Source organism: Spea bombifrons, chromosome 2 (genome assembly GCF_027358695.1).
Source record: "Spea bombifrons isolate aSpeBom1 chromosome 2, aSpeBom1.2.pri, whole genome shotgun sequence".
Lineage (NCBI taxonomy): Eukaryota > Metazoa > Chordata > Amphibia > Anura > Pelobatidae > Spea > Spea bombifrons.
Window position 1 is genome coordinate 87389979 of NC_071088.1, and position 17985 is coordinate 87407963.

The following is a 17985-nucleotide window of genomic DNA, read 5'->3' on the forward strand; positions in this document are numbered from 1 at the left end:
CCCTAGTTTAAAATGTCAGTTAAAACAGTCTTGGCTGTTCTGTGTAAGATTTATGCTTTATAGTTAATGAATAACTTCCTACTTAATTGACTTTTCTGCAGTCAATCACATTACACTCCATAAACACTAATCTGTGAGGCAGAATGATAGATTGCGTTCATACATTAGGTTAAATCATGGCAAAACTGCCTTTAGAATGTTATTCCAATTGCTTTAAGTTGGTTACAAGCTATCTAACGTGTATAGCATGATTGATTGTTTCCTTGCATAGTCTTAAGAGATTTAAGTGGTTAGTATACATTTGTTTAAGTGTAAGTGTAGTAATGTATCTTTCTATCAGTGTGAGCTTTATCTTGTAGTTTTCTTGTAGTTGTGCACCTTTTGTTGAATGCTTAGCTTATCGTGTATTGTTCCTATCTGTCAGTGTAAGTGGTGTAACATATGTTTCTTTGAGTCTAAGTGGTATGATGTATATGGTACGAGAAACAAGAGAATAAACAATGAAGAATAAAATAACACAGATTGGTATTATTATTTACTTAAGTTGACTAACATAATGAACTACACAGCAAAGTCCAAATGAATAGAACGGATATTTGAGAAGTAACAAATGATACCAATTTGGTGTGCTCTTCTGCTTGAAACTTCAGATGCATTATGATTTGTATGAATCCATTGACTTTGGATAAAAAAGGCTTGTTGTTCATGTAAAAAGATGTGGAGATAAATCAATGCGTGTGTAACTCCTTGCCTTAATTCATCAATATCTTGATTTTTCATATGTCTAATGCTCAGACATGTGACTGTATTGAGACAGTTATGAGTAGACTGTCACAATGTTATTCAGGTTGCAATATACACGATCAAGCATAACATTATGACCACTGACAGTTGAAATGAATAACACTGATAATCTTGTAATCGTGACACCTGTCAGTGGGTGGTATATATTAGGCAGCGAGTGAACATTTCATCCTCAAAGTTGATATGTTAGAAGCAGGAAAAATGGGCAAGCGCGAGGATCTGAGCGACTTTGACAAGGCCAAATTGTGATGGCTAGACAACTAGATCAGAGCATCTCCAAAACTGCAGATCTTGTGAGGTGTTCCCGGTCTGCAGTGGTCAGCACCTATGAAAAGTGGTCCAAGGAAGAAAAAGTGGTGAACCGGGGGACAAAGGCAGAACACACAGTTCATTGCAGTTTGTTGAATACTGGGCTGTGTAGCCACAGACCATTCATGGTGCCCATGCTGAGCCCTGTCCACTGCCGAAAGCGCCTACAATATGCACGTGAGAATAACAGCTAGACCACGGAGCAATTGAAGAAGGTGGACTTTTTCTTTTACATCACGTGGATGGCCCGGTGTGTTCGTTGCTTACCCGGAGAACATATGGCACCAGGATGCACTATGGGAAGAAGGCAAGCCAGCGGAGGAAGTTTGATGTTGTGGGTAATTTTCTGCTGCGAAAACTTGGGTGCTGCCATTCCTGTGAATGTTGCTTTGATACGTACCACCTACCTCTGCATTGTTGCATACCATGTACATGCTATACTGTATTCCCTGATGACATTGGCCTCTTTCAGCAGGATAATGCCCCCTGCCATGCAGCAAAAATGGTTCAGTAATGGTTTGAGGAACCCAGCAACGAGTTCAAGGTGTTGAATACTGCTAATGTCTTGGGGCAAGATACCACACCAGAGGTCTAGTGGAGTACATGTCTTGAGTGGTCAGGGCTGTTTTGGCAGCCAAAGGGGGACCTACACATTATTAGGCAGGTGGTCATAATGTTATGGCTGATTGTGCATAACACATATTATTGTATGACACAAACAGTTATCTAGTATACATATGACTCTGTCTGTCTCATATTTTCAAAATGTGAAAAGTGAATTGAACTTCTTGCTTGTTCATAAGATAACCCCAACAAAGACAGATCATCTACAACCTAGGCTATTACCTAGGGCCCCTGGCCAATCGGGTTCACTAGAGGGAGAGTTGTTAGGGGAGTTTGCAGTTTTGTTTCAGCATCTTGACTTCACTGTATATTTCTGTAGTTTCTGCTGCAGAAAGAGCTTGTTTCTGTGTTTAATGGGGTTGAGATCAGTTCTCTGCACAAACAAGTCAAGTTCTTCCATACCAACCTCATACAACAATGTCTTTGTATGCTGAAGGGGACATAAAGACATTTTGGAAATGCTATGCTTCCAACTTTATATGAACAGTTTGGAGAAGGCCCTATTCTATTCCAACCTGACTGTGCCCCAGTACAAAAAGCAAGGTTCATTAAGACATGGTTGGATGGTTGGAGTTTAGTTTGGAAGAGCTTGACTGGCCCACACAAATGCTCTACTGGATGAATGGGTAAAGATTCCCGCAGAAACAATCCAAAGTAAAAGCTGTTATGGCTGCAAAAGGGGGGGGGGGCAACTACATATTAATGTCTATGTAATTAGAACTTAGAAAGTCCTTGTTGGTGTAATGGTCAGTGTCAATACTTTTGTCCATGTAGTGTATATATTATGACTAGACTCTCCCCCATATCATCAAGGCTATTGACAAGACTTTTGCTGTACAGTTAATATCTAAGAGTTTCCTGCAGAAATGTACTTGTTAATACACAAAATGAAAATGTTTGAACTATGCTTTAAAGATGAATTCCTATCAAAGAGAAGAGAAAGAGCTATTAACAATGAACTCAGCATTCATGGTAAAATAATTATTTATAGGCACAAGTTATACTAAATTGTCTTTGTTCTACTACGAGGCTCTACAAAAGCTGCAATCTAGCATAGTTCCATAGTGTGTGATGGCCCACGTTAATTAGTATGAGTATTACATTTTCATGATAATTTGATTGGTAATTATCATGTTTTACATTTTCAGCTGCCTCAATGACTCTAACCTTGAAAATAAATCCACTATTATATTTCAATAATTTCAACTAAGCTGTCAATAAGAGCACATCTCTGCTAATACATGCAGGAATCATTCAGTTTTTTCCCCTGTGCAGAGTGCATCTGTGAGAAGCCCTTAAATAAGGAAGACATCAAAATTGATAAAGTTAAAAGGAAAGGAGATTTTTTTTACCCGCAAAATTCACCTTTTTTTTAGGAGGAAGAAGCAGGGTTTTCTATAAGAAGCAGGGTTTTCTCCTTTGTGGAGGTTTCCATCGTGTGGATACATATAGTGCTTATTTTTCTGAGGAACTGTTAATTTATTCACCTCTGAGGAAGTCTTTCTTTATGGGCGGAACCTGTCTAAATATTCTAAGGAAGAGGAAAAAAACCTCAAAATATTTTTAAAAATTCATTTTGATAAATGAGTACTGCTCACTTTTATGTGAAAAGAATATGTTTTTTTATATTTTTATGTGTATTCTTAAATGTATATAAAAAGCAATTGAAAATGTTTGTTACAAGTTAGCGATCCCACCTATAAGACATTCATATATTTTTTAACCATTCACGCAAAATAGAACAGACTGTGGACAGACTATGATGAATTATATAAAGTAAAGAGCAGCTGTCACCTAAATAGATTGTATCATTATTTAATGTGTTTATCATGATAACTGATTACATCTTGTGCTTTTTTTCCAATTAGCATACCTCAGTGAAGCAGACAACACTAACAATTACCTTATCTTAAAATCCAAAAACGTCTATTAAATGGGGAACATTTTTATACAAATCCTGAACCGGAAGTCAAGATCGTTTCTGAATTTCTGACACATTTGCATTGTATATTTGTATCTTCAGGCACCGTTTCATAGGTTTATCAAGTATTACATTACGTGACATCTTCTTTATAGTGCCACAACCGATTCTGTAGTGCTATTAAAATAGGAGGGTGCAAATCAACAATAACATTGTCTTTATAAAATTATCATATAAAATACATTACGGGATAAGACATATGGCTATCCTGAATCTAAGAATGAGGCCAAGGACTGATTAAGGTTTAAGTCTTTAAAGCTGGAAACAATTGACAGACTTCCTTTGAGGAGCTTTTACAACAAAATAGAACATTTTGAATTAATCTTTTATAAGTTTCAAATGTGTGTTATTTTTGGCCTCCTTTGGTTGTTGTGTCCCCAGTGATTTCAGTCTTTGTCGAAACATTCATTCGCTTTACATAAAACTCATGGAGTTGTGTCATTTCATTTAATTTTCTTTGTGATATCTCACCTACTTAATAATAATATGCTACTTACAGTCTATCTATCTATCTATGTATCTATCATCTATCTGTAAATCATAGGGATATAAATGTTGTGGTGTGTATGTTTAATATGTTATGAAATTGTATATTAACTTTAGTCAGACTTAATATGTAAGCACTGGATATGAACCATAAAGCTACGATCTTTAAATAACCAATCTGCAATTTCCTGCTTCTTCGTCTCCAAGCCCGCATCCATAAATACACTGTGCTATGGCTGATTACATTTGCTTTTCATCTGCATGTATCTCTTCATCTTATTTCCGTATCAAAAACCATAGATAAACAAACCATACTAGAACTGGAGCTGCCTAACCATTTTAACATATAAATGTGCAAACAAATGCTTGAAAGTGTAGGATTTAAGGAACTGATCTTAAACAAGCACCTTGCCACATATTTTATTAGAACATTATGTGCTATGGACATATTTTACCTGGTCCCCTGTTGGCTTATTTTGTTGTACTTGTCCTTGAAGCTTAGCATAAAAGAGGGACCCTTGGGAGAATTTTCCTCCTTTGCTGTTAACAGTGACTACACAACGAGTTCGATTCTACTTTTAATTTTAAACTAACAAAAAACATCAAAGAGATCCCTGGTGTGCCACACGCTATGACTACATTTAAACCTGACTCATAGTAGCAGGTTAAAGGTTTAGGATTATACAACAGCAGTACGTGTGTATTTCACATGTGTTGAAAGCAAAATGCTGTATGAATTGTTAGCGCACATTTACTGAAGTATACAAGCACTTTAAATTGAATACAATGTGATAAATTAAAAAAGGACCACATTAGGTTCTTGTTCCATCTCCCACTGTCTCAGATATACTAATGTTACTTGGGTTAGGGAAGAGATATTGGTCAAACATCCTTCATTCCATTTTCAAAAAATACATAGGTTAGATTACTTGAAGGCAGTTTTTTTTTTTTCAAAAAATACATAGGTTAGATTACTTGAAGGCAGTAGCCGATGCAGGCATTAAACAAGCAAAACATGAAGCATGTCAGGTTGAACCAAGTATCAAACAAATAAAGAGTAATTAAAATACTGTAACAATTAAACCAGATTAACGTAATGACCAAGGAGATTTATAGTTCCATTGGATAACATTTGACATTTATTGGAAATTGGGGGGGTTAATTTTCTTTTTGTCATCTATGAATTAACAATTTATATTATAGAGTGCCAGTAGCACTATATCTAACCACATATACTCTTTCTTTCTTGGCTGTACAATATCATTCAACTATTTTTTCATACATTTGTAAACTCGTTACTATGTCTCTCTAAATGTATAGCTTTGTAAAACTCTGTTTCTTATACACTGTGTATGAAATTATAAATAGTTTCCTTTATAAATTGGATACACAAGGGAACAAATATAATATTGGGCATATTCTGCACCGTTATATGTGAGTAAATGAGATTATGGATGGATTTTTTTTTTTGTTCAGTTCTAGACAGTTTACCTCCTACTCAGTACAATGAAAAAATGAGCACTATACTTCTATGGATCCAGCAGTCTGAAACCAAACTCGCTATACCTCAGGTTACTGTTACTGAATGTGAAATCATGGAACAAAGACTCAGGGAGCTAAAGGTATATATACAATGTCAATAAAGTGCATTTGCAACGGTGCCATTTAGCCATTATTCTGTGTAGTCCCTTTAGGTTCTCTGCAGCCCAGTGCTTTCATAGGAGACAGTAACAAATGCCACAGCACACTTTATGCATAAATAGATATATATACAATTAGTCATAAATAAATAACTAATAAAGAACTACATCGTACAGCTGGAAAGCATTTGTATCATATTGTATGTATGTGTTAGTCCACTTTATAGTCCTTTAGGAAGCCAGTTATTGCCGACATCCTAATATTATACTTTTATGGGATGATATTTATAAGTATGCCAACATTATTGGGGCTATGTAGAATGCAATGTTTTAAGATGGTCATGTGATCGGAGTAATAATTGCCATAGCCACAGTTTGTAGCAGATTCTCTTTTCATACATACCCCCCATTCCAAATACAATATTCCATATATGCGGATGAGAGATTATGCAGTTATTTCACACACCTCTATGGAATCCGCAGATTGGATTGCTTTGTCCTCTAAAAAAGAAACATTGTTTGTCTACTAAATAAAACATTTAGCAATGAACTGTAAATCAGCGGGGAAAAAATCAATATGTGGCATTACATGATTTAATGTCTGCCTTGATATTTAGTGCCTATTGCAGATGTAGCGCAGACTTTTATTGATGTATCAGTACAATCACAGAAGTAATTTTTTGTACAGTTTGTTGCTTGAATGGTCACAGCTTGCAACATTCCAATGATATTCTCATTTATCTTTCATTTTTTTTCCCACAAATGACATGGAAATTTGATGCAAACATAAGACACACATATATACTATATGTATGCATGTATGTAAGCATGTATATATAAATATATATATATATATATATATATATATATATATATATATATATTTAATATATATGATTTTCCTACAGGCCCTACAGAGTTCCCTGCAGGACCACCAGGCAGACATGAATTATCTTTGCAAAACAGCAGACGATTTGTCAAGCAAAGCACCTGTTCATGTGAAACAGAAATACTGGTCACAAACTGAACATGTCCAGAACCGATGGAAGGCGCTATCAAATCAGCTGGTTGTACAAAGTCAAAAACTAGAAGACTTACTTAGCAAACTTAAACAGTTTCAGGTATGTGTTAATGTTGCATTGTTTCTTTTTTATTGTGGAAGGAATTTAAAAGAAATGTGGGTTCCATACCACATTCTGTGACTAATCAAGTGAAAGAGTATGGATTTAATCCCAATAGATGTTAATCCCAATTAAGCACCAATCATATACATACATTGCTAACAATCTTCAGTAAGAACATCTACTAAGTGATGGGCTTAACTCACATCTCTGTCCATCAGCTATGCTTTTGGTACATACGTAGTGTCCACGTCCACCTCAATGTAATTTAGCTAATGTTCATACATAGCTGCCATGGCATTCTTATTCATAGTGGATGCAACTGCTAGTAAGAAGGAGAGAGCCAGTCAGTAGGACACAGGTGTCACTGGCTGGACTGTCCAAGACAAACTAGGACAGTTGAGAACCATGCCAGTAGTGGAATTAAATTAGAAACTGCACAAATTGCAGGTAAGTCCTCCGCTTATCGCGTATTAGTTATCAGATACTTTAAATTATGTATCCATTGGAATAAGGTATATTCAACTGTGTTTGGAAGACCTACCTGTGAACTGTGCCATACCAGACTATAAATGGTGCATTAGATTAAATCTAAAATGTACAAGTGCAACTGACAAAGCAGATAGAGCAATATGGTTTAACCAATATGAAAAAGTAAAATGATGATCTAGCTTTTCACAATATCCATGCCCATCTCTGCTCATCTGCTTGGGTATCATTTGATTATAGGAAAAAGCATTCAAAGTTTTTATTTATAATAAGACATTTTTTGGGGGGTATTAATGACACCAGAACAACAAGAACAATACAAATGTTAGCTACATTGTCAACAAAACATCTCTGTGAAATGCAGTGGGATAGGTGTTAATCTACAACACATTTCACCCGGAGCTATATGAGCCAGTATGGTGCTTGATCCTTGACTTGCTCAGCCTAGCTTCTCAGTTAAAGTGGGGCCGCAACCTGGACCCGAGACAACTAAAGCACCTCATCCCCTTCTACAGCTGTAAGGGTGTGCTATGGAACTCACCATCCCCACCCACCTCAGCTCAAGAGTAGCTCTGTAGGCCAGCTCAGGGTCTGTTTGGCCCCACTTGATTTGTCCCATACTACTGGCAACGTGCCGACCTACGAAAATGTTGCATCACAATCATTTTTACATTTTGTAAAACAAATAATTGGACAGATCCATTACATTTCTTAGTTCATGTCATTTAATCCATCGCTTAAAGTGTTTCTTACATCACTGGTAAAGCTGATGGGCCACAGTTGTGCAGGGATACTAAATCAATAAGTTCTGGACTTTGTGGTGAGCTAGATCAACTCTTTACTTTTTCCGAGTACCCCAACTGTTTAAAATATTCACTTTATTAAACCTTATTGCACTATCTGCATTTGTTTTTTGCACTTTTTCCACTTCAGATTGCTCGTGGACTAGGTGTGGAGTAGGTCCACCATTAAAAGAAGATGGCAGCAACATATTCCCTTTGGATTGAATATGATTTTGCCTCTGCTGCTACACTAACTGACCTGTCAGCATGTACTAATCAGACTTGGCAAGTACTAATTTCCACTGACTCTTTCAAATATCACTACTAATAACACTAATGACTATGAAATGTGCTAGAGTAGATAATTGTTTATACATAGTTAAGGTTGACCTGTTGTTTCAACGTTACTGTAAGATTTTATATCTCGTTTACTTTTTACTTAAATATTGATGTATTCTAGCTATTGTAGAAAACTATTATAGTCTAACTGCATCATGTCTACAAAGTATTTATTTTTTTGACACATATATATAATGTTTTTTAAAAAAAATAAATACCTTTTATATTCAGTGCATTGTATATATTGCATATTTTAGTTTAAATATGATTCTTGCAGAAAAAGTTAACATGGTAACAAGTAAATACAATGCCTGCAAGGAACAAACAAGAACATATAAAAAGCCTTTCCAGCTTTCCCTAGAACCTCTAATCATGTACAACCTGGAACCGACACAACACAAAGTTGAAATCCAGGAAGGACCCATTATGATAGATCTACCCACTACAAATCTCAGCGCTCAAACGATGCTAGGGCAAACAAGCTCACAAAATAGTGGATTCCATTTTTCCAATTAGTTCTTTATCAATAAAATATGATACATGATATATGGAGGGCAAGTTCCTGTTAGATATAACAACTGATTTAAAACATTTGCAAGTATAGTCACACAATAACTTAATACATCTGTAAAAAGTGATGTAGTTTAGCACAGAAGGGAAAAAATGATACTGTTGTAAAGCCACGTCCAAATTATAGTTAATATTAAAACTTAGCTTTTATTTAATACCAAAGTTAAAACAATACTGAAAATTCATCTCGGAAGTAATACTTAATAGTAGGAAAAATGTATATAATTTAGTAAAAATTTCGCTCACATGAGAAAAAAGAAGCTTAGTGTTTAGGAAGCTTGTTCTGCAATCAAATGTTCCAGAGGCTTTTAGAGAGAAAGGCTATTAGCTTAACTCAATCTTTAAGGTAGGGCAAGATTCCTAAGCCAAAAACGTATGCGTTTCAATCAATGGCAGCACATACAAGGTACGTACCCAGGACCCAACGCTTGTTTCATTGGCAAATTGGCTTCGTCAGGGATTTTAAGTTTGATATCAAGTAAAAGCTGTGTTTTAATATTAACTATGATCTGGAGGTGGCTATACCAACAGAAGAAATAAATATATATTATCCACAGTAAGGCTCTATTTAGATGTTAGGGATGGTTATATGGGTGTGTTTTTATACATCTGTTTGGTTTTATTCATACTCTAATAGTGGGTAACTGTTCTACTCATACATATTGCTAAGATGCTGGCAGTAACTGTGAGATCTGCAAATTCAAAAATGTTCTGTGCTCTTCACTTTCTCCTTTTTATCTCTGGCTACTTTTCATCTCCTTTCTAAAAAGATGTGTTGGTCAGCCTATTACATTTATTAAGCGGACATTTACATGCACACAGAAACACATACATATCTATATATCTCTTACATAAACACTGTATGTTATAGTTATGGTGCCTATATTTTAAAAAAAAAACTTTACTAATCACATAGTTTCACCTTTTCTAACATAACTCATATCCAATCTTTCACAGAACGACAAAAAGACTCTAAACAAGTGGATGGAAGAAGTGACTGTTTTCCTAAATGAGGAATGGCCAGCCCTTGGAGATTCCGAAGCTCTTAAAAAGCAACTAGAACAATGCAGTGTAAGCATGTCAACGTGAGAAATGCAAGAGAGACTGTTCTTTAATATTTTCCAGTACACGAGAATACGTTAACGGGAGCTCAAAGACAGTACGGTCCCATGTGCTCCAACACAGCGTATCATTCTTTGATAAATGGTGTTGTTCATGACCGTAACACAGCTCCTAACCACACGCAGGAGGATATATGAAATCACGTTTCAAGAGCAAACTCAGAAATTTGTGTAATAAGATTGTCAGCCCTATACAAAAGAGTCCTCTTATTATTCATTAATTTTTAAGACAGAGAATTTTCCTGGCATTGGTTGTGTAGTTGTTAAATTAAAGAGAACACTGTGTGAATGATAATAATATTAGTCACGCTGAAGACGGTTAATATTATCGTGTGGGTGTAAAAAAAATATATATCCTTAAAATTGTCATATGTATCTGTGCATTGCCAAACGGTTCATCAAAATTAATTAATTAATTGAGTTAATTAAACTTCTGTACCTAGCAAATATTACTGTGTGACGAGATATTTATATCAATTATATATATATTTATTTTGCAGGCTTTGGTAAATGACATTCAGACGATACAGCCCAGTGTGAGCAGTGTTAATGACGCTGGAAAAAATTTGATCAGTAAAGCTGAACCACACTATTCCTCCAAGCTACAAGCCGACCTTAAAAACCTTAATGAGCAATGGGATCAAATATGCAAACAGGTATATTAATAACATTATATATTTATCTGTACTTTTTGTTTGTTTGTTTGGATCTCAATGTTAAGTAAAGTTGATTTTGCCATCAATGTGACGAAATAGGGTATGTCAGATAATACAAGATTAGGTGTATTTCTATGTATGTGTTTTTTCTATACTTGGTTAAAAGAGCTAAGCTCTTATTTCATAAAATTATCATTTGCGGTAACTATACATTGGTCCTGAAGTTTTAACATTGTTACTGGAGGCATCAACCTAAAGATTGCAGCCATTAAAAAGCTAAAGAGACAGAAGACGATACAGGATTCATATAGGACATTAAAGGAAGCTGAAATGTCTGAGATCTACAAAGCAAATCAGCAAAGCGCACGGCTGCGACTGTCACTATCCTACTGTAGCAGAGCGGATGATATGTGGACCCACACATAGCAACTCAGACGTGCTAATTTTGTTCATTTAATTAGCATAGATGAGATCTAGCTGTTGTTAAATTGTCATTATTTTCATAGTTTAAGTCGGTGAATTGAAACCCAAACTAGTGCTAGTCTAAATATTAAAAATGGCTCCCGTGGGATCTACCGTGTAAAGTTCTTTTTTTTTTTGGCCTTCCGCTGTAACTCTCCCAGGATCGACATCCCACTCCATTTGCATATCATCACAAAGCAAAAGGTCACATGAAGTACCTGGTATGACACTAGTAACACATGCAAAAATGGAAATGATGCCATAAAAAACATGATAGTTTCTGCAGGAGTTTCCATATTGAGTGATGCCAGAAAAATATTTAGGGGAATAAAAAATAAGTATTTTAGATATATATATATTTTTTTTGTGCCTCAAAGGAATTAGGAATGCATGCAGCATTGCAGCAACGTTGGAAGCCACTAGAAGCATTTTTGTGGTTATCTTGAAATATACTTTTATGTTGCCTGTAGCGAAATTACAGTTCATTTTTATAAAATTCTTTGAGATTCCCGATAGCCTCAAATACAATCTTAGTTCCCCGAAGGCATGTTTTTTTCATCCATGGTGAAAAGACTTGAATCATTCTTTTTTTTAACAGATTGATGTGGTCATAATACAGTCAGTGATCTTTATATCTTGCCAAAACGGAATCCGTTTAATTTCCAGTTTATTCCTGCAATGCAGAGTCAGCTCCACAGAGGAGTATGCACAACAATGGTTTGCTAAAACCTAAACGTAATGCAATCTTTAGAGACATGCCGTGCTTCTATGGAGATATACGGTAGCATGCTATGCCATGTAATAATCATTGCAAGTTTTCATACATACTAGGCAAGCACATTGTATACATATACATACTTGTATAATATTTTGGGTGAATTACACTTTATTATAATATTTCTTTTGCAAGCCCGTGAGCGGCTTGTAGTAGTTATGAACAGGATAACTGTATCTCTAATATATATTAAAATCACTCTCAAAATCATATTTACTAAACAACAATTACACAATGTAGCTAAAGTACAGAATTTATATTAAGTCACTAAGAATATTTGGCTTATAATGGTTTGGTTTGGTTAGTGATACATCATGGAAGGTAGGCTTGTTTATGGTTGCAGCAAACTGTTAGATATCTAGTTATGTATTTGGAGAATGTGCTGGACCTAACTTTAAATGATTGTACGTGCTTTTCCATTTTATTCTTTAAAGTAATATGTTAAACATTAATCACAGTACCGTTTATTTTTTATTTTGTCCACCCACTTTTCAAGACTGACAACCATTTGAAAGTAAATAAAAACATGAGAAGATTTTCATGAGCTTTATGAATAATCCTCTAAAGCATACTATTTTCTCACTAGTATTTAGTATTCATTGGCATACCTGATTCTGTATTCTGATGTAGCCGCTTTGTGAGGGTGGTGGGTCTAATACCACATATGGCCAAGGCTAGCCACAGAAGCATACATATGATGGAGAACTGCCTACGCATATTGCTTGTCCCAGCCTAGTGACTCTGATGGGAGCCATCAGACCATTTTATTTGTCCCTGATTGACAGTACTCCGGAAGGGTTCTAGATAGTTGGGAGGATTTCACAGCTTAACCCCCTTTTAGCAATCAGTGCACCAGGGGATAGCAACAGAGAGAAACGTTTTTAATAACCACCCACAGCATAGCCTAAGTTCAGGTAAGTTCTCCTAAACTTAAACTACAATGTAGACTGTATAACTGCCACGGGCGTAGGAACCGGGGGGGACGGGGGGGACGGATCCCCCCCAGGAAATCATGCGGGGGGGACCGATAATATAGAAATCCCCCCCAGGGTGAGTGCACTCGGGTGCAGCTGTGAGGGTGCTCACAGCTGCCCGATCGGCAGCTGCAGCCTGCAGGACTGGTTAGGGAAATCCGTGATCTCCCCAACCAGTCCTGCAGCTGCATTAAAGTCACACTCACCAGCTGTCTGTAACTGAGCGCCGGGGCGACGGGATATGACGTTTATATCCAGCCCCGGCGCTCAGCAGAAACAGCTGTGCGCAGCCGCACTGCACAGACTGCGAGCGGCAAACAGAAGGAAAGTTAGAACAAAAATCAGAAAGGAGGAAGCAGGAAGCAGGAAGGAGGAAGAAGGAAGAGAAAGCAGAAAGGAGGAAGAAGGAAGAAAAGGTAAGATTTGTGGAGAACCAAGGTGGGTGGATGGTTGATTATTGGGGGGTCTGATGTGGAGAACAAAGGTTGTGGGGAGGGGTCTGATGTAGAAAACGAAGGTTGTGGGGGGGTCTGATGTAGAAAACGAAGGTTGTGGGGGGGGTCTGATGTGGAAAACAAAGGTGGGTTAGGGGGGTCTGATGTGGAGAATGAAGGTGGGTGGGAGGGGGTCTGATGTGGAGAACAAAGGTTGTGGGGGGGTCTGATGTGGAGAACAAAGGTGGGTTGGGGGGTCTGATGTGGAGAATGAAGGTGGGAGGGGGTCTGATGTGGAGAACGAAGGTGGGGGGGTCTGATGGTAGATTTGTGTGTGTATATACATATGATAAGGCATGTGTATGGGCACTTGGGCAGGCATATGTGTATAGGGCAGCTGTGTATATGTGCGTGTATGTGCATACGTCTGTATGGGCAGTGTATATGTGTATGTCTGTATGGGCAGTGTATATGTGTGTATCTGTATGGGCAGTGTATATGTGTGTATCTGTATGGGCAGTGTATATGTGTGTGTATGGGCAGTGTATATGTGTGTGTATGGGCAGTGTATATGTGTACGTCTGTATGGGCAGTGTATATGTGTGTATCTGTATGGGCAGTGTATATGTGTACGTGTGTATAGGCAGTGTATATGTGTATATGTGTATGGGCAGTGTACATGTGTATGTGTGTATGGGCAGTGTATATGTGTATGTGTGTATGGGCAGTGTATATGTGTATCTGTATGGGCAGTGTATATGTGTACGTCTGTATGGGCAGTGTATATGTGTATGTGTGTATGGGCAGTGTATATGTGTACGTGTGTATGGGCATTGTATACGTGTACGTCTGTATGGGCAGTGTATGTGTGTATATAAGGAGTGTATTTGTCTTATAGTGTATATGTCTGTGTAAGTATGTGCAAGGGCAGTGTATATTTATGGGGAGGCATGTGTGTGTGAGCAGATTATGTATGTTTGGGCAGGCGTGTATAAGGGTAGTGCATAAGTGTGAGTACTGGCAAGTGTGTATGTGCAGGCAATTGCAGCGTATACGTGTGTTTTTGTGGGCAGGCATGCGTAAGAGCAGTTCATATGTGGGTATGAGCAGGCATGTCGTACTTAAAGGGAAGATTATGATTCCCTGTAACACATGTTTAACCCATTGTGTGTGTGTACGTAAGTGTGTGCATGCGTGTGTATGTTATTCAAGTGTTTAAGTGTGTGGATATGTTCCTGTGTGTATGACGTGTTAGGAGTCTTAGATGGTTCCTTCAATACATCATAGTAGTCTCTGTGGCCGTGTCCAGTGGGGTCCATCTGTGGTTGTAAGATTTGTCTTTTTGTGAGTTTCTGTGGGAATTTTCTCCCATTTATCTAGTAGAACGTTTTATGAGCTGAAGGCGATAAACCAAGACATTTTGGACAACACTATGCTTCTAACTTTGTGGGAACAGTTTTGGGGATCATGACTGTGCCCCAGTGTGCAAAACAGCTACTTTGCACCATAACCACTACAGTGCGTTGGTTGTAGGGTCTTACTCTGCCTGCAGTTAATAAAATATTTCTATAAGAGTATTTAAGTGTTGTCTGCTCCCAGACCACAAATGCGGAAAGGGTTAATTGCATCATTGTATTTCTGTAGGATCTTTTGTAAAATTTTGGCAATTGTGCATTACTTAAAGTATTATTACCAGTTGTTCTAAGTGAAATAACTGAAATATAGGCCAAACTTTTGGTTAATTTTCTTTGACCTGTTTGTTTAATAAAGAGCTTGTCTGTGAAAACTGAACATGATACTTTTTTTGTGCGGAAATTGTACACACACACCACACATACATTTATATAAAATTTGCCATGAACAATTCCCAGTTTACTGAACAAGAATATACCCTACCAGTAAAAATGCTATCCCCCCCAGATTTTTAGGGGTTCCTACGCCCATGATAACTGCGTCATGAGAATCGTATGTGTGAAAAAGCATAATTGTTTTATCCCCAATAATATTCATTTTATGTTCTAATTAAATTATCTGTTGTGTGGCTAAACAGATATATTTTATTAAGGAGGGTTCTTTTGAGTCAATGCAAAACTCTTTCACAACAAGTTGTCACTGTCTGCTCATAACACTTATGCTCTTGTTTACAACCTCGCCATTTGTTATATTTTTACATGAAATCAATTTTATACGTGAGCAATGTCAGTTCAAAATGTTTGTCTCGACTTTAAACGAATACTCAACATAGCCTGAATTCCTTACGCCTTACTATGTCTGTACTTGGAATCAATTCTTTGTGCGTAACTTAAAGGAATAATGTAAGATGTGCCAAGCCTTTTTTACTTTTACTCAAAGTTTCATTTTTTGCTGGTTCCTTTTTTTAAGGCCCATGCGAAAAAGGCTGCCCTGAAAGGTGGCTTGGATAAAACCATACATCTCAGAAAAGGTCTGTCAGAAATGCAAGAATGGATAACACAAGCAGAAGATGAGTATTCAGAACGAGATTTTGAGTACAAGACACCGGAAGAGTTACAAAAAGCACTGGAAGAGCTAAAGGTATTAGCACTGCTGTTTTATTGTCCACATTGTCTCATATATTATTAAGAGCTGTACGTGTGTCAAAAATTAACTTATTTAAACATTTTCTAGAACTTTGTTTTACTATGTTCATACAAATCAGTTTAATTTCTTACACCGGCTACTTTAATTAAGAACTTGTCTACAGTAAATTAGTTCTTAGCAATAGTTACCGACCAGGTAATTGCTTGATGACTTTATGGAATGTTGATGTACTATTCAATAGAAAAGGAATGGTTTTTCCTAGGTCTTGTTTTTTTATACAGATCAATAACTACGAACTGTAGCTGAAGGCTAGTGATTAGCTATTGTTTGCTTCAATGATTTTTCCTCACCATATAAAGGTGTATTGGTAGACGCAAATAATTACGGAAAACAGCTAATTCTATTAGAAATAATAATAACTGTGTAAAACAAATTAAAAAAAACGAACATCCTTATTGGGAATTCAGATTGTTCTACTGAAATCGCTCCAAATAAATCCTGAATAAATTAAAAGATTACAAGAATTTATCTCTAATTGGATTTATAGAGATCTCAACTGTGCAGACATTGGAGAGGAGCTTTGGCAATTCAATATAAGCAAACAAATTCTTAATACAACCACGCCAACAGGCAATTATATAGAGCTTTTTTCCCCTCTTATAACGTAAACCTTGGGATCTATTCACTTTACACTTTATTGCATTATGCATTATCCATGGCTACCTAAGCTCTTCTTGCTGGAGAAACTTGTTGATATTGAAACTACAACTGTCCTTTAAACAATCTTTCCAACTCGCCATATAGTGGATAGATCACCTGGAATGTTCCTTATATTAGCTGAGCATTTAGATACATATACTAGCACACAGCTTTCCAAAAGCCATGAAAAACAATTGGATTAGGCATATCAAATAGCTGTAATGTCTCAGATCAATAAGATAATTGTTTTAAATCAGTTTGAACCATTCTGTGTTCCTGGCGTTCCAGTCTCTTACCGAATACAAGTCTTTGAACTACCTTGCTTTGCTCTTCTTGATTAGCCGCAGTGATATCTAGTGTAGCCCTAATTTTTCATCCTGTTAGAGATCCAATCCAGAGTCTTACACTTCATACTTGTTCATACTGCCAACTCTCAGGACATCTAATTGTTTTCACTTCATGTCTAGATTCATGTCAGAAAACATACATAAAACAAATGAATTTACAATAACTTTGTATAATATAACCTTTAACACAATAGTATACAATAGATGAAAGATTCTCCATCATGCAATGCCAGCAGCTATTTTAGTGTCATGCGATTCTATTTGGAAAAGACTGGCAGTGCCAGCTTTTCATACACTGCAGTACATTTTTTAACACATATAACATGTTGGGCAACGTATGGTTTACCTGTTCTTATTTTCAGACCAAAAAAGAGGAACAAAGCTATAATTATAGGACAGAAGAAACCTTGACTTCTATTTTGTGCAGCAGCTGCCTTGGTCTTAAATAAATGTGTAATGCTGTTGTGTGGCTTTATTAAATGTTCACGTAGTGTGATTCAGTTGATAATCCATGCAAAACCATGTTCTTATTGTTTTCACTAGTAAATTGACCTGCAGTTAAAAAAAAGCACAAAATAGAAGGTGCGCAGCTAATTATATGGCAAAATAATTGTTTCCTATTACAGGTGCTGTGTATGACTTTGCCATTCTATGAATTACAAAGTGCATTGGGACTTTTGTCTCATATATATTCAGTTCTGCTGATAAGGGATTGCTTCGGAAAGGGAAACTGCAAAATATATCTGATTATATTCTCTTTTCTATGTGTTTCATTTTCTGCCCAGGGAATATTAGTGTTTAAACAAATAGTCT

General features: G+C 36.6%; 1 protein-coding gene across 1 annotated transcript in view; it reads left to right on the top strand.

Moving 5' to 3' along the window:
* DMD (dystrophin) overlaps positions 1-17985 on the top strand; it is an 870543-nt gene that overhangs the window by 342893 nt on the left and 509665 nt on the right. The window contains exons 22-26 of the mRNA XM_053455059.1: positions 5681-5826; positions 6753-6965; positions 10103-10216; positions 10767-10922; positions 15950-16120. Of these exons, the coding sequence (XP_053311034.1) occupies positions 5681-5826; positions 6753-6965; positions 10103-10216; positions 10767-10922; positions 15950-16120 (800 nt within the window). The remainder of the gene's footprint in view (positions 1-5680; positions 5827-6752; positions 6966-10102; positions 10217-10766; positions 10923-15949; positions 16121-17985) is intronic.